We start from the raw sequence: 19,890 nt of genomic DNA, 5'->3' as shown, positions 1-19,890 counted from the left end.
ACATCTAAGGGCATGGCTGTCCAAGAAGAAAATGTAGCCATTGATGCCATCTATCGACCACAGGTTAAAGTTTGGCGATCCGTTGGATACCGACCGAGTTATAGGCAAAACTTGGTGCGAAAATGAGGAAAATTTTACATTTTCTCAAACAGGGTGTGGAACTTGGTTCCTCGAATAACTTCTGGCACATACATCTGAGAGCATGGCCGTCCAAGAAGAAAATGTAGCCATTGGTGCCATCTATCGACCACAGGTTAAAGATTGGAGATCCGTTGGATACCGACCGAGTTATAGGCAAAACTTGGTGCGAAAATGAGGAAAATTTTACATTTTCTCAAACAGGGTGTGGAACTTGGTTCCTCGAATAACTTCTGGCACATACATCTGAGAGCATGGCCGTCCAAGAAGAAAATGTAGCCATTGGTGCCATCTATCGACCACAGGTTAAAGATTGGAGATCCGTTGGATACCGACCGAGTTATAGGCAAAACTTGGTGCGAAAATGAGGAAAATTTTACATTTTCTCAAACAGGGTGTGGAACTTGGTTCCTCGAATAACTTCTGGCACATACATCTGAGAGCATGGCCGTCCAAGAAGAAAATGTAGCCATTGGTGCCATCTATCGACCACAGGTTAAAGTTTGGCGATCCGTTGGATACCGACCGAGTTATAGGCAAAACTTGGTGAAAAAATGAAGAAAATTTTCATTTTTTTTTTTAATTTTTTGATTTTTTTATTATTTTCCACTCTTTTTTTTATTTCAGACATTATTAGAGTGCAAAGAAACTCATTGCAACCCATTGGCATTAAAATAAAACAATTTAATTTTTTTTGCAAAATTTCCCAAAAAAATCGTAAGGGGTAAGCCTTATGAAATTTTCGAGAGGAAAATTTTTTTGAAATTTTTTTCTGATTTTTTATTTTTTTTTTAATTTAAAGCACTATTTAAGTGAAAAGAAACTTATTGCAACAAATTCCCATCAAAATATATCACATTTAAAATTTTTGCTACATTGCTCAAAAATGAGGAAAATTTTACATTTTCTCAAACAGGGTATGGAACTTGGTTCCTCGAATAACTTCTGGCACAGACATCTAAGGGCATGGCCGTTCAAGAAGAAAATGTAGCCATTGGTGCCATCTATCGACCACAGGTTAAAGTTTGGCGATCCGTTGGATACCGACCGAGTTATAGGCAAAACTTGGTGCAAAAATGAAGAAAATTTTACATTTTCTCAAACAGGGTATGGAACTTGGTTCCTCGAATAACTTCTGGCACAGACATCTGAGAGCATGGCCGTCCAAAAAGAAAATGTAGCCATTGGTGCCATCTATCGACCACAGGTTAAAGATTGGAGATCCGTTGAATACCGACCGAGTTATAGGCAAAACTTGGTGAGAAAATGAGGAAAATTTTACATTTTCTCAAACAGGGTGTGGAACTTGGTTCCTCGAATAACTTCTGGCACAGACATCTGAGGGCATGGCTGTCCAAGAAGAAAATGTAGCCATTGGTGCCATCTATCGACCACAGGTTAAAGTTTGGCGATCCGTTGGATACCGACCGAGTTATAGGCAAAACTTGGTGCGAAAATGAGGAAAATTTTACATTTTCTCAAACAGGGTGTGGAACTTGGTTCCTCGAATAACTTCTGGCACAGACATCTGAGAGCATGGCCGTCCAAGAAGAAAATGTAGCCATTGGTGCCATCTATTGACCACAGGTTAAAGATTGGAGATCCGTTGGATACCGACCGAGTTATAGGCAAAACTTGGTGCAAAAATGAGGAAAATTTTCATTTTTTTTTTTTAATTTTTTGATTTTTTTATTATTTTCCACTCTTTTTTTTATTTCAGACATTATTAGAGTGAAAAGAAACTCATTGCAACCCATTGGCATTAAAATAAAACAATTTAATTTTTTTTGCAAAATTTCCCAAAAAAATCGTAAGGGGTAAGCCTTATGAAATTATCGAGAGGAAAATTTTTTTGAAATTTTTTTCTGATTTTTTATTCTTTTTTTAATTTAAAGCACTATTTAAGTGAAAAGAAACTTATTGCAACAAATTTCCATCGAAATATATCACATTTAAAATTTTTGCTACATTGCTCAAAAATGAGGAAAATTTTACATTTTCTCAAACAGGGTAAGAAACTTGGTTCCTCGAATAACTTCTGGCACAGACATCTAAGGGCATGGCTGTCCAAGAAGAAAATGTAGCCATTGATGCCATCTATCGACCACAGGTTAAAGATTGGAGATCCGTTGAATACCGACCGAGTTATAGGCAAAACTTGGTGCAAAAATGAGGAAAATTTTCATTTTTTTTTTAATTTTTTGATTTTTTTTTATTTTTTTATTATTTTCCACTCTTTTTTTTATTTCAGACATTATTAGAGTGAAAAGAAACTCATTGCAACCCATTGGCATTAAAATAAAACAATTTAATTTTTTTTGCAAAATTTCCTAAAAAAATCGTAAGGGGTAAGCCTTATGAAATTATCGAGTGGAAAATTTTTTTGAAATTTTTTTCTGATTCTTTATTCTTTTTTTAATTTAAAGCACTATTTAAGTGAAAAGAAACTTATTGCAACAAATTTCCATCAAAATATATCACATTTAAAATTTTTGCTACATTGCTCAAAACTGAGGAAAATTTTACATTTTCTCAAACAGGGTATGGAACTTGGTTCCTCGAATAACTTCTGGCACAGACATCGGAGGGCATGGCCGTCCAAGAAGAAAATGTAGCCATTGGTGCCATCTATCGACCACAGGTTAAAGATTGGAGATCCGTTGAATACCGACCGAGTTATAGGCAAAACTTGGTGAGAAAATGAGGAAAATTTTACATTTTCTCAAACAGGGTATGGAACTTGGTTCCTCGAATAACTTCTGGCACAGACATCTAAGGGCATGGCTGTCCAAGAAGAAAATGTAGCCATTGGTGCCATCTATCGACCACAGGTTAAAGATTGGAGATCCGTTGGATACCGACCGAGTTATAGGCAAAACTTGGTGCGAAAATGAGGAAAATTTTACATTTTCTCAAACAGGGTGTGGAACTTGGTTCCTCGAATAACTTCTGGCACAGACATCTGAGAGCATGGCCGTCCAAGAAGAAAATGTAGCCATTGGTGCCATCTATCGACCACAGGTTAAAGATTGGAGATCCGTTGGATACCGACCGAGTTATAGGCAAAACTTGGTGCAAAAATGAGGAAAATTTTCATTTTTTTTTTAATTTTTTGATTTTTTTTATTATTTTCCACTCTTTTTTTTATTTCAGACATTATTAGAGTGAAAAGAAACTCATTGCAACCCATTGGCATTAAAATAAAACAATTTAATTTTTTTTGCAAAATTTCCCAAAAAATCGTAAGGGGTAAGCCTTATGAAATTTTCGAGTGGAAAATTTTTTTGAAATTTTTTTCTGATTTTTTATTCTTTTTTTAATTTAAAGCACTATTTAAGTGAAAAGAAACTTATTGCAACAAATTTCCATCAAAATATATCACATTTAAAATTTTTGCTACATTGCTCAAAACTGAGGAAAATTTTACATTTTCTCAAACAGGGTATGGAACTTGGTTCCTCGAATAACTTCTGGCACAGACATCTGAGAGCATGGCCGTCCAAGAAGAAAATGTAGCCATTGGTGCCATCTATCGACCACAGGTTAAAGTTTGGCGATCCGTTGGATACCGACCGAGTTATAGGCAAAACTTGGTGAGAAAATGAGGAAAATTTTACATTTTCTCAAACAGGGTATGGAACTTGGTTCCTCGAATAACTTCTCGCACAGACATCGGAGGGCATGGCCGTCCAAGAAGAAAATGTAGCCATTGGTGCCATCTATCGACCACAGGTTAAAGTTTGGCGATCCGTTGGATACCGACCGAGTTATAGGCAAAACTTGGTGCGAAAATGAGGAAAATTTTACATTTTCTCAAACAGGGTGTGGAACTTGGTTCCTCGAATAACTTCTGGCACAGACATCTGAGAGCATGGCCGTCCAAAAAGAAAATGTAGCCATTGGTGCCATCTATCGACCACAGGTTAAAGATTGGAGATCCGTTGGATACCGACCGAGTTATAGGCAAAACTTGGTGCAAAAATGAGGAAAATTTTCATTTTTTTTTTAATTTTTTGATTTTTTTTATTATTTTCCACTCTTTTTTTTATTTCAGACATTATTAGAGTGAAAAGAAACTCATTGCAACCCATTGGCATTAAAATAAAACAATTTAATTTTTTTTGCAAAATTTCCCAAAAAATCGTAAGGGGTAAGCCTTATGAAATTTTCGAGTGGAAAATTTTTTTGAATTTTTTTTCTGATTTTTTATTCTTTTTTTAATTTAAAGCACTATTTAAGTGAAAAGAAACTTATTGCAACAAATTCCCATCAAAATATATCACATTTAAAATTTTTGCTACATTGCTCAAAAATGAGGAAAATTTTACATTTTCTCAAACAGGGTATGGAACTTGGTTCCTCGAATAACTTCTGGCACAGACATCTGAGGGCATGGCCGTCCAAGAAGAAAATGTAGCCATTGGTGCCATCTATCGACCACAGGTTAAAGATTGGAGATCCGTTGGATACCGACCGAGTTATAGGCAAAACTTGGTGCAAAAATGAGGAAAATTTTCATTTTTTTTTAATTTTTTGATTTTTTTATTATTTTCCACTCTTTTTTTTATTTCAGACATTATTAGAGTGAAAAGAAACTCATTGCAACCCATTGGCATTAAAATAAAACAATTTAATTTTTTTTGCAAAATTTCCCAAAAAAATCGTAAGGGGTAAGCCTTATGAAATTATCGAGTGGAAAATTTTTTTGAAATTTTTTTCTGATTGTTTATTCTTTTTTTAATTTAAAGCACTATTTAAGTGAAAAGAAACTTATTGCAACAAATTCCCATCAAAATATATCACATTTAAAATTTTTGCTACATTGCTCAAAAATGAGGAAAATTTTACATTTTCTCAAACAGGGTATGGAACTTGGTTCCTCGAATAACTTCTGGCACAGACATCTAAGGGCATGGCCGTTCAAGAAGAAAATGTAGCCATTGGTGCCATCTATCGACCACAGGTTAAAGTTTGGCGATCCGTTGGATACCGACCGAGTTATAGGCAAAACTTGGTGCAAAAATGAAGAAAATTTTACATTTTCTCAAACAGGGTATGGAACTTGGTTCCTCGAATAACTTCTGGCACAGACATCTGAGAGCATGGCCGTCCAAAAAGAAAATGTAGCCATTGGTGCCATCTACCGACCACAGGTTAAAGATTGGAGATCCGTTGGATACCGACCGAGTTATAGGCAAAACTTGGTGCAAAAATGAGGAAAATTTTCATTTTTTTTTTAATTTTTTGATTTTTTTATTATTTTCCACTCTTTTTTTTATTTCAGACATTATTAGAGTGCAAAGAAACTCATTGCAACCCATTGGCATTAAAATAAAACAATTTAATTTTTTTTGCAAAATTTCCTAAAAAAATCGTAAGGGGTAAGCCTTATGAAATTATCGAGAGGAAAATTTTTTTGAAATTTTTTTCTGATTTTTTATTTTTTTTTAATTTAAAGCACTATTTAAGTGAAAAGAAACTTATTGCAACAAATTCCCATCAAAATATATCACATTTAAAATTTTTGCTACATTGCTCAAAAATGAGGAAAATTTTACATTTTCTCAAACAGGGTATGGAACTTGGTTCCTCGAATAACTTCTCGCACAGACATCGGAGGGCATGGCCGTCCAAGAAGAAAATGTAGCCATTGGTGCCATCTATCGACCACAGGTTAAAGTTTGGCGATCCGTTGGATACCGACCGAGTTATAGGCAAAACTTGGTGCGAAAATGAGGAAAATTTTACATTTTCTCAAACAGGGTGTGGAACTTGGTTCCTCGAATAACTTCTGGCACATACATCTGAGAGCATGGCCGTCCAAGAAGAAAATGTAGCCATTGGTGCCATCTATCGACCACAGGTTAAAGATTGGAGATCCGTTGGATACCGACCGAGTTATAGGCAAAACTTGGTGCAAAAATGAGGAAAATTTTCTTTTTTTTTTTAATTTTTTGATTTTTTTATTATTTTCCACTCTTTTTTTTATTTCAGACATTATTAGAGTGAAAAGAAACTCATTGCAACCCATTGGCATTAAAATAAAACAATTTAATTTTTTTTGCAAAATTTCCCAAAAAAATCGTAAGGGGTAAGCCTTATGAAATTTTCGAGAGGAAAATTTTTTTGAAATTTTTTTCTGATTTTTTATTTTTTTTTAATTTAAAGCACTATTTAAGTGAAAAGAAACTTATTGCAACAAATTCCCATCAAAATATATCACATTTAAAATTTTTGCTACATTGCTCAAAAATGAGGAAAATTTTACATTTTCTCAAACAGGGTATGGAACTTGGTTCCTCGAATAACTTCTCGCACAGACATCGGAGGGCATGGCCGTCCAAGAAGAAAATGTAGCCATTGGTGCCATCTATCGACCACAGGTTAAAGTTTGGCGATCCGTTGGATACCGACCGAGTTATAGGCAAAACTTGGTGAAAAAATGAGGAAAATTTTACATTTTCTCAAACAGGGTATGGAACTTGGTTCCTCGAATGACTTCTCGCACAGACATCGGAGGGCATGGCCGTCCAAGAAGAAAATGTAGCCATTGGTGCCATCTATCGACCACAGGTTAAAGTTTGGCGATCCGTTGGATACCGACCGAGTTATAGGCAAAACTTGGTGCGAAAATGAGGAAAATTTTCTCAAACAGGGTATGGAACTTGGTTCCTCGAATATCTTCTGGCACAGACATCTGAGGGCATGGCCGTCCAAGAAGAAATTGTAGCCATTGGTGCCATCTATCGACCACAGGTTAAAGATTGGCGATTCGTTGGATACCGACCGAGTTGTAGGCAAAATTTGGTGCAAAAATGAGGAAAATTTTCATTTTTTTTAATTTTTCTGATTTTTTTTATTATTTTTCATTCTTTTTTTTATTTCAAGCATTATTAGAGTGAAAAGAAACTCATTGCAACCCATTGGCATTAAAATAAAACAATTTAATTTTTTTTGCAAAATTTCCCAAAAAAATCGTAAGGGGTAAGCCTTATGAAATTTTCGAGTGGAAAATTTTTTTGAATTTTTTTTCTGATTTTTTATTCTTTTTTTAATTTAAAGCACTATTTAAGTGAAAAGAAACTTATTGCAACAAATTCCCATCAAAATATATCACATTTAAAATTTTTGCTACATTGCTCAAAACTGAGGAAAATTTTACATTTTTTCAAACAGGGTATGGAACTTGGTTCCTCGAATAACTTCTGGCACAGACATCTAAGGGCATGGCCGTTCAAGAAGAAAATGTAGCCATTGGTGCCATCTATCGACCACAGGTTAAAGTTTGGCGATCCGTTGGATACCGACCGAGTTATAGGCAAAACTTGGTGCAAAAATGAAGAAAATTTTACATTTTCTCAAACTGGGTATGGAATTTGGTTCCTCGAATAACTTCTGGCACAGACATCTGAGAGCATGGCCGTCCAAAAAGAAAATGTAGCCATTGGTGCCATCTACCGACCACAGGTTAAAGATTGGAGATCCGTTGGATACCGACCGAGTTATAGGCAAAACTTGGTGCAAAAATGAAGAAAATTTTCATTTTTTTTTTAATTTTTTGATTTTTTTATTATTTTCCACTCTTTTTTTTATTTCAGACATTATTAGAGTGCAAAGAAACTCATTGCAACCCATTGGCATTAAAATAAAACAATTTAATTTTTTTTGCAAAATTTCCTAAAAAAATCGTAAGGGGTAAGCCTTATGAAATTTTCGAGAGGAAAATTTTTTTGAAATTTTTTTCTGATTTTTTATTTTTTTTTAATTTAAAGCACTATTTAAGTGAAAAGAAACTTATTGCAACAAATTCCCATCAAAATATATCACATTTAAAATTTTTGCTACATTGCTCAAAAATGAGGAAAATTTTACATTTTCTCAAACAGGGTATGGAACTTGGTTCCTCGAATAACTTCTGGCACAGACATCGGAGGGCATGGCCGTCCAAGAAGAAAATGTAGCCATTGGTGCCATCTATCGACCACAGGTTAAAGTTTGGCGATCCGTTGGATACCGACCGTGTTATAGGCAAAACTTGGTGCGAAAATGAGGAAAATTTTACATTTTCTCAAACAGGGTATGGAACTTGGTTCCTCGAATAACTTCTGGCACAGACGTCTGAGGGCATGGCTGTCCAAGAAGAAAATGTAGCCATTGGTGTCATCTATCGACCACAGGTTAAAGATTGGAGATCCGTTGGATACCGACCGAGTTATAGGCAAAACTTGGTGCAAAAATGAGGAAAATTTTCATTTTTTTTTTGAATTTTTTGATTTTTTTATTATTTTCCACTTTTTTTTTATTTCAGACATTATTAGAGTGAAAAGAAACTCATTGCAACCCATTGGCATTAAAATAAAACAATTTAATTTTTTTTGCAAAATTTCCCAAAAAAATCGTAAGGGGTAAGCCTTATGAAATTATCGAGTGGAAAATTTTTTTGAAATTTTTTTCTGATTTTTTATTTTTTTTTAATTTAAAGCACTATTTAAGTGAAAAGAAACTTATTGCAACAAATTCCCATCAAAATATATCACATTTAAAATTTTTGCTACATTGCTCAAAACTGAGGAAAATTTTACATTTTCTCAAACAGGGTATGGAACTTGGTTCCTCGAATAACTTCTGGCACAGACATCTGAGGGCATGGCTGTCCAAGAAGAAAATGTAGCCATTGGTGCCATCTATCGACCACAGGTTAAAGATTGGAGATCCGTTGGATACCGACCGAGTTATAGGCAAAACTTGGTGCAAAAATGAAGAAAATTTTCATTTTTTTTTTAATTTTTTGATTTTTTTATTATTTTTCACTCTTTTTTGTATTTCAAGCATTATTTGAGTGAAAAGAAACTCATTGCAACCCATTGGCATTAAAATAAAACAATTTAATTTTTTTTGCAAAATTTCCCAAAAAAATCGTAAGGGGTAAGCCTTATGAAATTTTCGAGTGGAAAATTTTTTTGAAATTTTTTTCTGATTTTTTATTTTTTTTTAATTTAAAGCACTATTTAAGTGAAAAGAAACTTATTGCAACAAATTCCCATAAAAATATATCACATTTAAAATTTTTGCTACATTGCTCAAAAATGAGGAAAATTTTACATTTTCTCAAACAGGGTATGGAACTTGGTTCCTCGAATAACTTCTGGCACAGACATCGGAGGGCATGGCCGTCCAAGAAGAAAATGTAGCCATTGGTGCCATCTATCGACCACAGGTTAAAGATTGGAGATCCGTTGAATACCGACCGAGTTATAGGCAAAACTTGGTGCGAAAATGAGGAAAATTTTACATTTTCTCAAACAGAGTGTGGAACTTGGTTCCTCGAATAACTTCTGGTACAGACATCTGAGGGCATGGCTGTCCAAGAAGAAAATGTAGCCATTGGTGCCATCTATCGACCACAGGTTAAAGATTGGCGATCCGTTGGATACCGACCGAATTATAGGCAAAATTTGGTGCAAAAATGAGGAAAATTTTCATTTTTTTGAATTTTTTGATTTTTTTATTATTTTTCACTCTTTTTTTTATTTCAAGCATTATTAGAGTGAAAAGGAACTCATTGCAACCCATTGGCATTAAAATAAAACAATTTAATTTTTTTTGCAAAATTTCCCAAAAAAATCGTAAGGGGTAAGCCTTATGAAATTTTCGAGTTGAAATTTTTTTTTAAATTTTTTTGTTATTTTTTTTTTCTTTTCTTCTTTTAAAGCATTATTTGAGTGAAAAGAAACTTATTTCAACCGATTCGCATTAAAATAAATCAATTTAAAAATTTTTGCAAAATTTCCCAAGAAAACGTAAGGCCTTAGGAAATTTTCAAATGGGAGCGCATCGCACAATCGCTCCTGTGTGTAGCGCTCCGCACGGAGCTACCTCTTTGTCGCATGGGCTGTGCGGGAGCGCGCACAATAAGATGAGCGGAGCGATTGAGGTACCTCTTTCGCTCTTGACCTAACACTAATGATTTTCTCAATATTTTACGTAATAATTGGGGTTTATAGAAATAGTCTTAACTAGTAGCCTCAGCTTTTTACACCAAATTAACATTATGATCAACAATTATTAGAATTGGTTTAAATAGAACCACTTCAATAGATAGCAAGGAGCTTGGCCGACCCAAACAAGACGTTTTGTCCACACTACTTTTACTCACTTTTCCCGCCATCACCTGACACATGCAAGCTAAAATAAAAACACCTTTTTTCGTGTACTACACCTTTGCACTGAAAGTGTGTCTTCCCGTTTTACTCTGAAACTGTGTTTTTTTATTCGTGCATTGATGTTATTGGTTTTAGTTTTACATTTTTGTCATGACAAATTTGAAGCTCCTTTCGCTTGTTCTTCTTCTAGACTTCCTTGCACTTCGAAACATATTTCGCTACATTTTATCAAAGAGCAAATTACTACTCGCCGTCCGTTTCTCTGAGTGCGGTTTAAGTGCGGTTTTTGGAAGACTCCGGAAAATCAATGGTCACTTGTTGCATATCATCAATGGCAGGCATTCCTCCTCATCCCACGATGAACCCATTTCAGAAGGAAACGGTTCCCATAATTTCGAGACATTTTGAATGGTGTCAAAGACAAATCATTCGTCGATCGTCTAAGAGCTGTTGGATGTTTTGTAATTGATTTTACAACGTTCGTTTATATGCTAAATGAAACCCAATACGATGTGTGCTAATGCAGTTAATTTTAACTGATGGTCTAGCTTTCATACAGAGTTACACGGATCGAATGGATTGTAGATCCTCGATACGAATTCCGCATTTTTTGCCGACTTTTGTGACGTCAATTCCATCTACTCCATCATTTTCATAAAATCGTCAAAAGTAGAAATTAGGAAAAAAAATCGAATGCTCTTTTTAATTCGTTGTTTAGTTGTTCAACATGTTTCCCAGTGCTCTTTCTCTTTGTATTTTGGTTTTCTTTTTGTCAAGGCTGACATACAATATTTCATTAGGGGCGTTTAATTGTATATCCTTCTGCTAGGCAAAAAAAAACTAAGCAAATAGATACGAAGTTATAACCAAATCGGATGTAAAACCGGCTTTATAAAGAAATCAGCTGTTATCAAAAACAAAATCGAATGAACCAAATAAACAAAACGAAGAGTAGAATTATAAATAAAAAAAACCTTTCTCTCTTAATGATTGTGTAATGTTATTTAACATCGTATGATTCCTTTCTTTTGCTGTATTTGTCAGGATTTCTTTTCGAAATGTAAGACAATGAGGCGAATCCTTCACCATTGTTCTAGGTAAAGAAGATGGTGCGTATATCTTTTCTGGATATTGGTCACAGAATTGGTCGTACGCCACAACTGAAGCACACAGCACAACATAAACAATACCAACGGGAATACAACACACATAACATACCGAAACAATTCCTTTCAAACCACCTAACTCAACCCACTTTGGCAGTTGTTGCACTCCTGAGAGTGACCGTATTACGAATAGGAGGAGGGAACAAGGGGATAGGGATAACAGAAATAAAAACAGCAGTAGTAGCAGCTCACCACTACTGCAATAACTCAGTGGAAATTTCCCTTTCAACCATATCTATATTTATCATCCGTTCTCTAGTGTCTCTACACACAATGCGGTAAAGGGGATTTCACCCTTTCTTCGTTCTGTTCAGCAGCAGCATTATTTCATCGGTCTAATAAAAGTAACGGGTAAAATGAGAATATGTTGTGCTAGCAGTGGAAATATTACAAACACACGTCACAGAGGTTTAGCTATAGAAGAACGCAAGTGGCGTGATGGGTTGCTGTTTGTTGGTTGGGTTGTGAAAAGAGTATCCAATACGAGAGAAACGAGATGAATATGATTTAGTCTTCCTCAGATTCACTTTCTGCGAATAGAGAAAAGGAAACACAAAAAAACAATATTAGCAAATCGAATTCAACTATTCGTATTTAAGGTAAATGTTCATAATAGCTATCTAAACAATAAGAAGCGGCGTTTACAAATGTAACAACTTCATGAACCATACAGATACCAAAGCACGTGGGTATTCCGTCGGTGAAACTAAATTGACTTAAATATGATTTAAGCATTGCCTCTCACAGCATAAAACTGCGTTGTGTGTTGATATGCTAATAGCTAACGGGAATGCTAACACCTTTCGTACTGAACTAGCATTTTTTGTAAAAAAAAAAACGAAGCAAAAAATACATACCTTCTTCGGCGTTTTGTAACCATTCAATGAATTTTTTCATCTGTTCCAAAAAGTGCATTTTTCCCTTGTTTGAGTGGCCCTCCTTGTACCACTTCAGGATCGAATCTTCCGTGATAACTTCGGCTACAAGTTGAAGGAGAAAAAATAATCGAATTCATATTAACAACACTGAATGAAAAGCGCGTTGCTGATTCTAAACGCAACCAGAACATAATGCTTACTTTTGTAGAAAAGCAAAACAATCTTCGAAAAAGCCTTCATAAAGTTCATGTTTTCATAGCAAAACTCCTGCACCTTCAGCAGTAGAACCATCTCCGCTCGGTCAGTGCTAGTGAACGCTTCGAACAGCGGCGTGTAAGTGCGCAGATGTTTCAGTGCTTGCTCCGCGACCAGTTCTTCCTTCTTGTTCCATTCGGCTAATGACATAATGGTGGACCAAATCTGTAGCAAAGACAAAACCAAAATTCATTTACTAAACCACAAACAAATACGAACTTTATGTTTTACTTTAAGAATCACAAACTAATGCTACAAAAGCGTGTTTTGAAATATTTTCCACAAAAGTGTTACTAGAAGAAGCTTTCAATATGATACTTACGAGACCAACTACTTCATGCTCGGGAATGTTTGATTTCGTCGACATTTCCTTCGCGTCGGCGATAATATCCTTAATTGTCTTATTATCGTTAATATCATCAATTAGCAGCTGCAAAATATAAGAATCGAAGATAAGTGGTATAAGTAAAGATTGTCATAAATTTGTAAAACACGCATGAGCAATCAAACCGCGCTTAATTTGTAATTGTTTTAAGATCTTAACGCGTTCGACAACATGTTTTTATCGTCGAATGCAGTACGATTTAAAATTGTATAATATACCAGCTAAGCATTAATCCTCCTACCATCAGAGGTAAAGGTTTCTATCGTTAACCAACGGGACAAGTATATTTTCCCTATTGATCACAACATTTGCTCTGGAATCACATAATACACATTCAACCGTTGTCCTTTTCCACTATAATCCATTTAATAACTTTAACAAAAAGATCTAATTTGTTTGTCTCAGATTGGGATGGCATAGCAAATACCTTAAAAAATTACAAAGCTATTTGCTGAAGCACTAACATCTGATCACACTCTTGCACACGATTTTCCCACTAAAAAGATACTATTTAGATACGATTTAGTTCTACTATCTAATGTGCGTATCTGGACAACGGCTGTTCAATTAAACACGTGATTATTTCAACAAAATGTTGACAATGTGAAATGTTCGTGTCAGCGAACGCCTGTAACCGACCCACAACAGTGATTGTTGCCGGGAAACTTGCTTATTCGCTGACACCATGGAATATGCTTTAGCACCTTTCCGACATCTGCAAAATCAATAATTCAACATAAGCAGGTTCTAATTTAGGTGCGCATTTTAGTGAGAAAAACAAATCAAACGCGATTTACACATATCTATTTACAACCTACCTGCGTCAGTTCTCGTTTTGCTTCCTGGCTCGCCTGAGCCATATGGAGCTTGAAAATTTCGGCCAGATCCTTCTCAACAAGTACCGTCTTGAGGTAGTCCTCGGTGCGCTTGTTCATGGGCAGAAAGTCCATTAGGCGGGTGTCGAGACCACCCTTGCGCAGAGCCGCCACCAAGGGCGCATTGCCGCCCTTCTCCTGCTTGAAGGTGATGAACACCTCTAGCAGAAACTCCAGCGCTAGCCCATCCTTCGTCAGGTGTTCATTGTTCAGCACGTTCAGCACTTGTGGTGGAATGGAACCATTAGCTGGAAGGAAAGAGAGACAGAGGAAGAGAGAGAGAGAGAGAAATGTATCAAACAATTCATACACGTTCGCGCTACAATTTTTTTTCCAACAATAGAGATAAACTGTATTAGTTCTCATTGACGCCAAATGCCATAGAATTTGATCTGACTAAAATGACGCAAGCAAAATAAACTATTCGTCGTTTGTTTATTATAGGCACATTATTTAAACGTTGTTTAAACACCTTCGGCATGATTAAAAGCATTGCCTCCAGTAAATGATCCTTGTGCCAAAAAATCCGAACTGGACAGATGTATAAAATATACCGTTAAAAACAGAACAGAAAATAACAGCAAAAACTTACCCATCCACAGTGCCGTCATGCGGGCGAGTTTGATCCTTTCGAGTGGAGTAAAACCCTTGATGAAGATCAGAATTTTCTTCATTTCCTCTTCAAACATTTTCTCGAGATACTTGTATCGACGCATAAGCCGTATAAAGATCTGTAAGTACAATGAAATAAATGTTGGATATTAATAAAACGTGTAGGTTAATGTGCTATCTCAATTTCATACAGATGCAAAGTACAGATAGTACTCCCGAGATACATGGCACATTCGACACCGTCCTGCTGTAACAATGTATCTCGAAGTCTGCCTGTTAATTAGGTAGGATGTAGGAACGTAAGAAAAGATATAGAAATTCATAAAACAACCTCCCCAATAAAGGGGAGGTGCAAGAAAATATATCTCAAGCAATACCGTTCCTTATTTATATGGCACGCGTTTTTACACCGTAATGCTGGGCTAAATCATAACAATCGCTTTCAACATTAGGCTCTAGAACGGTGCAAAATCCCAACCGAAAGAAAAGGAAGGAAGAAGGGGAGTCCCGTAACTCATACCTGCTCATGGTTCCGCATCGATTCCATGTCTTCCGATGCTGCGAATATACAGCGATCGGTACGTGGTTTCTCGCCATCTTGCGAGATAGATCCTCCAGGAACTGTAACAGTAATTAATTCGTCGTTAACATCAAACTATATGAAATCAAATATGCCCACTATTGGCAAAACACACATTACACACTTACCGAGTAATCCACCAGCAATTAAGATATCGAATAATACTTCACCGTAGCGACGATAGTCGAGTTTATTACCAGCGCTGTCAAGGTACTTGTAAATTTGCTCTAGATCTTCAGCTGAATCGAGACCTGCAATGACCGCGTCACGGAATCCCGTGGGGTCATTCTTCTCTCTTTCATCTGCAAACAAAAAAAAATAGGTGGGGAAAAAACTTAGTATATTTCATCTAAATTGAGCATAAAGAGTTATTTTTTAAAGATACGCTATTTTTCACTAATTTTGTAGCCAGGCTGCGTGTTACGTCACATATTGAGTAAATCGAACATGCGTAACATAGCTAAGCCGAAGCCAATATTGATATTACAGTTCTGTATTAACCAAAACCAAATGACGGTAGGCATCATGCTTCTGGCAGGGAACTGTGTACTTTTGCAACTATTTCATGTCTATTGAGCTCTCTAATCATGCTCAATTTTGTTCTTCGCTAAACAGTTTTGTAGCCAGGCTGCGTGTTACACATATGAAGGTTTGTACATGCATAACATAGCGTAAGCCGAAGCCAACATTGATTTCACAGTTTTTAACATATGTATGTTTATCCACATACAGATAAATACGTATCATGCAAGTGGCAGGGAACTGTGATGTTTGTTTTCTTACAGAAACGTTCAATCTATTTCGATGTAAATATTCTTGAGAGAAAACTCTCCAAAATATTACCAGCTTTTTTCGTGTGAATCTTTGGAAGTCTGTTCGATTAAGCTCATCTGTGGGAACAGGTCCCTAACAACGCATTCAAAGAATAATACAAATGCGTTGACAAATGAGCAATAGATTATACTATTCCATACCTGCACAGTAGCTATAGCAAATATATTTTTACTTATACCTATTAGTCGAGTATGGGTATTTTCTTAAGAAGTAGCATTGATGAACATTGGCTAGACGATCATTCAACTTACCCCTTTTCCTGGTCTTAATGCGTTGACCTGATAGTACTGGTCTTTCGGCTTTCTGACTCATACAACAAATTACTGCAAACAAACAAGAGAAATAAAATTTTAATCATTTTATAGAGATGAAAACATGTATATATGTATGTGACTAAAATAACCCCTAACAATTCATTGTATATTCTTCTCTTACTCGATGCTCTAATTTAAAAATGATTTCAAATTACTTTGCTAGTTTAAACATCTGTTTGTTACTACAACGTCATTTCAACTGTATGCCCCACGAAAACAACGGAAGGATTGGATTAAAACATAATGGGCCCGGCCCGTCCGTTTCCCATGACCTAAATAAACCAACAGACTACTATCAGCGGGGCCACGGACGTCGTTCATGTTGTCCTTGCAAAGTTTACCTTAATACAACAAACAGAGACAAGAATATACACACTTCGTGGTTTCAAAACGCAAGGCTGTAACGAACGTGTCTGTGTCGTCAGAACAACAAACTGTTCTAGTGAAAATTTAAACAATTGCAATCTAAAAAATCAAAATTATTAATACATCTCTTGTTCGTCAACTAAACATAAACGACCATAACATTGTGTTGTGTCTGAAATAAGTGCATATGTCAGTGCAAAATAGTAAAAAAAAAAGTTCAAACGTTTACAAACAAATTATAGTGATGATTGAAATGCTCGTACGCAGGCTGAGGTACTTGTGAAAAATGCACGACAGCAAAAATGTGATGCACCGCTTTGGGAGGAAAGTTTGCACAGGGTAATTATTCAAGTCAAAACTAGCGCGGTCGTAACAAAACTGCTGTTCGACGAAAAAGTATCTTACCCGTGTTTTCTTCAACCACGAAAAACAATTTTCAATTTCTCTGTTCCCCTGACGACGACGACGACGTGGGCTTGCTTTTTAATGGGTCGTCGTATGCGTACGTTCGTACACTGAATCTGAAAAAGGGCAATACGAAGGTGAGAGATGGTACACGTCAAATAAACAGCGGAACAGTCCACACGTAATGATAACGCTGGGCCAACCGCTAACCAAAAACCAAACAGTTTTAGGAACTTCTGTTCCTCCTGATCCTAAAGATCTCTCTCATTTGGTAGTGATTGAAATAATTTTAACCATAATGTGCTACCTCCTTCCTCATCTAATCCTAGCAAATGACCGAAAATTGTCAACACTTCTTGCAATCGAAGCAAAATCGAACTGAGCACCACCAACAGCTGTTGGAGCGTCGAATCAACCGAAAGGATCACAATGACTACGTAAAACACGAAGTTTACTTCAACACAATCCAAGGTACGGGAAATAGATACAACTTTTAAAAACTAACTAAACATAAATGAAAAACAAAAGAAATAAAATAAAGCTTACTTAGTTACTGGGTTTCCGCAAAAATGAAGTCGTCGGGTCCGATCTATCCAATCACAAATGGGATGTGTATAAATTGTTTAGAAAGATAAATTAACAAAATTAAAACTGTATCGTGCGCTCGGCTTGCTATTCCAGTACAAATTCCTCCTGTTGCCCTGTGTTCTTCACTGAACTTTTCCTAGATCTCTGAAGCTCGCTTGTCTTTTGTGGGTTATTGCAATGTGAATTTACTTTTGTCTCCCAATTACGCGCACGGGGTGTATTATGATTGTTTTTTTCTTCTCTCGACGAGGTGGTTGTGCTGTGCGATGGTGAATTGGTGAGCGGGTGTGATGAAAATGAAGACACTACTTCTACCAAAAAGAAAAAGAAAAATAAAACAAAACACAATGAAACATTGTTCTTTCGCCGTGCTTGGTGGGGAAATGATAGATTTTGTTTCTTTTATCCGTGAATAAATTTTGTGATGTGGCATCATTCTATTGTGCAAGTAAAATTGGTCGCAGCCTACTATTTTCAATACGTGTAAAAATATATCTTTTCATGTACAATTAAACATGCATAGAGACGCATATGCTCAATAGCAGACAAAGCCAAGTGCATGGCTAACAGCCAACAGAGTTAGTGGCTATTGGTACAAAACGCAGGTTTCCCCGATCTCGAAGCGTATGGTACACCGAAACCGCCAGTAACCGGTTTACGTACAATAATTCCCGTATCAAACAGCTTTTTTCTGCTACTCGCTACATCTAGTCGGATGTAAGCTCCTCGCTTTTTCTCACCCTTCACCACTAGCCAAGAGTATCTCGCACAGCATGATAAGGGCCGCACACGTGCACATCATGACTGTGGCACATCGATTTCAACAAAGAAAAAAAAGAACGTATTATAACGTTGCCAAAACCAAACACACCCGCGTGTTAGCTTTAAACACAACATCAACCATCCACTTCCGAGATGCCATTACGCTAAAAACCATATTTTAAAGGTTATGTTCAAGGCAATTCACCTTTCCTTTCCTTTCCATTGCAACTAGGTTGCCACAAGGCGGATGCCCACACGCTTCCGAAAGATAGATCGATGACGATGATGATGACGACGTCGAAGAAATGTCCCCTCCCTATGATAGTTTATACTTCAGCAACACATCCAACATGACACATCGTCACAAAAAGCTAGGTTAGGATTTCCCATCCGCTCGCCGCACCATCCCAATGACAACCGTAAGATAGCAGAGCTTCGGGCAATTTCCCGTCGACCTCATGCTGAGCCCGGAAGCAAATGTAAAAAAAAAATCACCAAAGTAAGGTTACTTTGCCTGCCTGCAACTATCAGCCACGTACAGCAGTGAACGAAAGAAGCATTTTAAACCTCTTTGCCTCACAACACAAAGCAACGAAAAGTGAGTGACGATGTGTGCCTGTGCCTGTGAAACGCCATTACTCGCATTCCGCACAGTGGCCATCTTTAAACCTTTCTCGACGAAAGGGATCGTTCGAGAAGGAAAACGGAATCATTTTAACAATTTCCTATCCCGTGCAACTATGATTAACGCGTATTCCAATGCAGTTATGGCGTGGATTTTTTCGCTTCTCAATGGCACACACACGCTTGAAGCGCTGATTCAAGATGGAATCCTACCCTTCCGAAGCCATCCAACGACAGCGTAAAATTGACGGAAGAAAAAAACCTTTTTACTGCCAGATTTCAGTATTCAACGGTGTAACCTAGCCATCTAATTATCTACCTAACCAATTCTGTACCCTTGCCTGAGCGTGAGGGCAACGCTATGAAGGAACTTTACTTACAAATTTATTAGTTATTTCGCGGAGCACTTGACTGAACACAACGATCACACCACACGCGCTGACGATGGAGAAAGAAAAGCATTGTTCACTGTGCACAGGAAATTACCACTCGTGCAGTTTTCGGACCATCAGACGATTCAATCGAGCACACAGGGTTCGTCCTCCCGAAACAACTACTCGAACAATTGTCAATCAAAAAGACGGTTGAAACATCTTATTTTACACACCAAAAAATACAAAACATTCCTTTTCATTTTTTCAGCTTGACAAGAAAGCTTTAAGGTGTGGTTTTAATAGAAAGCAGAATAATGGAATGTATCATATTTGCTTGCAAACTCATCAAAATGGTTGATAAATGTATCAAACATTTTTCGAAGAGAAACAGGTTCTTACATCAAAGCGAGTTTGGGTATTAAAAAAACTGTTTTTAATATTCACTTTAGAATCTGTAGTGAAAATTTAAAACAATTTTGTACCTTAAATTTTATAAAAATTACTTTTCCTGTGCTTCAGACGTTTCAGACGTCCTGCCGAGAATAAAACAAAGACGTTTGACTCACAACAT

General features: G+C 36.5%; 1 protein-coding gene and 1 long non-coding RNA gene across 6 annotated transcripts in view; one reads left to right on the top strand and one right to left on the bottom strand.

Moving 5' to 3' along the window:
- Window positions 1-2,560: 2,560 nt before the first annotated feature.
- LOC125765207 (uncharacterized) overlaps window positions 2,561-19,890 on the top strand; it is a 118,417-nt gene continuing 101,087 nt past the window's right edge. Inside the window, exons 1-3 of the long non-coding RNA XR_007418514.1 lie at window positions 2,561-3,680; window positions 4,061-4,581; window positions 6,712-7,415. This is a non-coding gene — a long non-coding RNA (uncharacterized LOC125765207). The remainder of the gene's footprint in view (window positions 3,681-4,060; window positions 4,582-6,711; window positions 7,416-19,890) is intronic.
- On the bottom strand, window positions 11,685-19,452 carry LOC125765079 (protein krasavietz). Of its 5 annotated transcripts, none has more exons than XM_049429942.1 (11): window positions 19,326-19,443; window positions 17,518-17,560; window positions 16,138-16,209; window positions 15,181-15,354; window positions 14,993-15,093; window positions 14,453-14,591; window positions 13,804-14,108; window positions 12,923-13,030; window positions 12,546-12,765; window positions 12,325-12,447; window positions 11,685-11,997 (listed from the first exon to the last, which is right to left on the bottom strand). In XM_049429942.1, exons 3-11 carry the CDS (start codon window positions 16,196-16,198, stop codon window positions 11,975-11,977), a joined length of 1,254 nt encoding a protein of 417 aa, XP_049285899.1. In that variant the 5' UTR covers window positions 16,199-16,209; window positions 17,518-17,560; window positions 19,326-19,443; the 3' UTR covers window positions 11,685-11,974. The 5 variants fall into 5 exon arrangements, with proteins under 5 accessions (XP_049285899.1, XP_049285898.1, XP_049285900.1 ...); XM_049429941.1 differs by having other exon boundaries at window positions 17,518-17,870; window positions 19,326-19,441; XM_049429943.1 differs by having other exon boundaries at window positions 17,518-17,867; window positions 19,326-19,404.

This window comes from Anopheles funestus, chromosome 2RL, assembly GCF_943734845.2.
Source record: "Anopheles funestus chromosome 2RL, idAnoFuneDA-416_04, whole genome shotgun sequence".
NCBI lineage: Eukaryota > Metazoa > Arthropoda > Insecta > Diptera > Culicidae > Anopheles > Anopheles funestus.
This window is presented reverse-complemented; position numbering and strand designations above follow the sequence as displayed.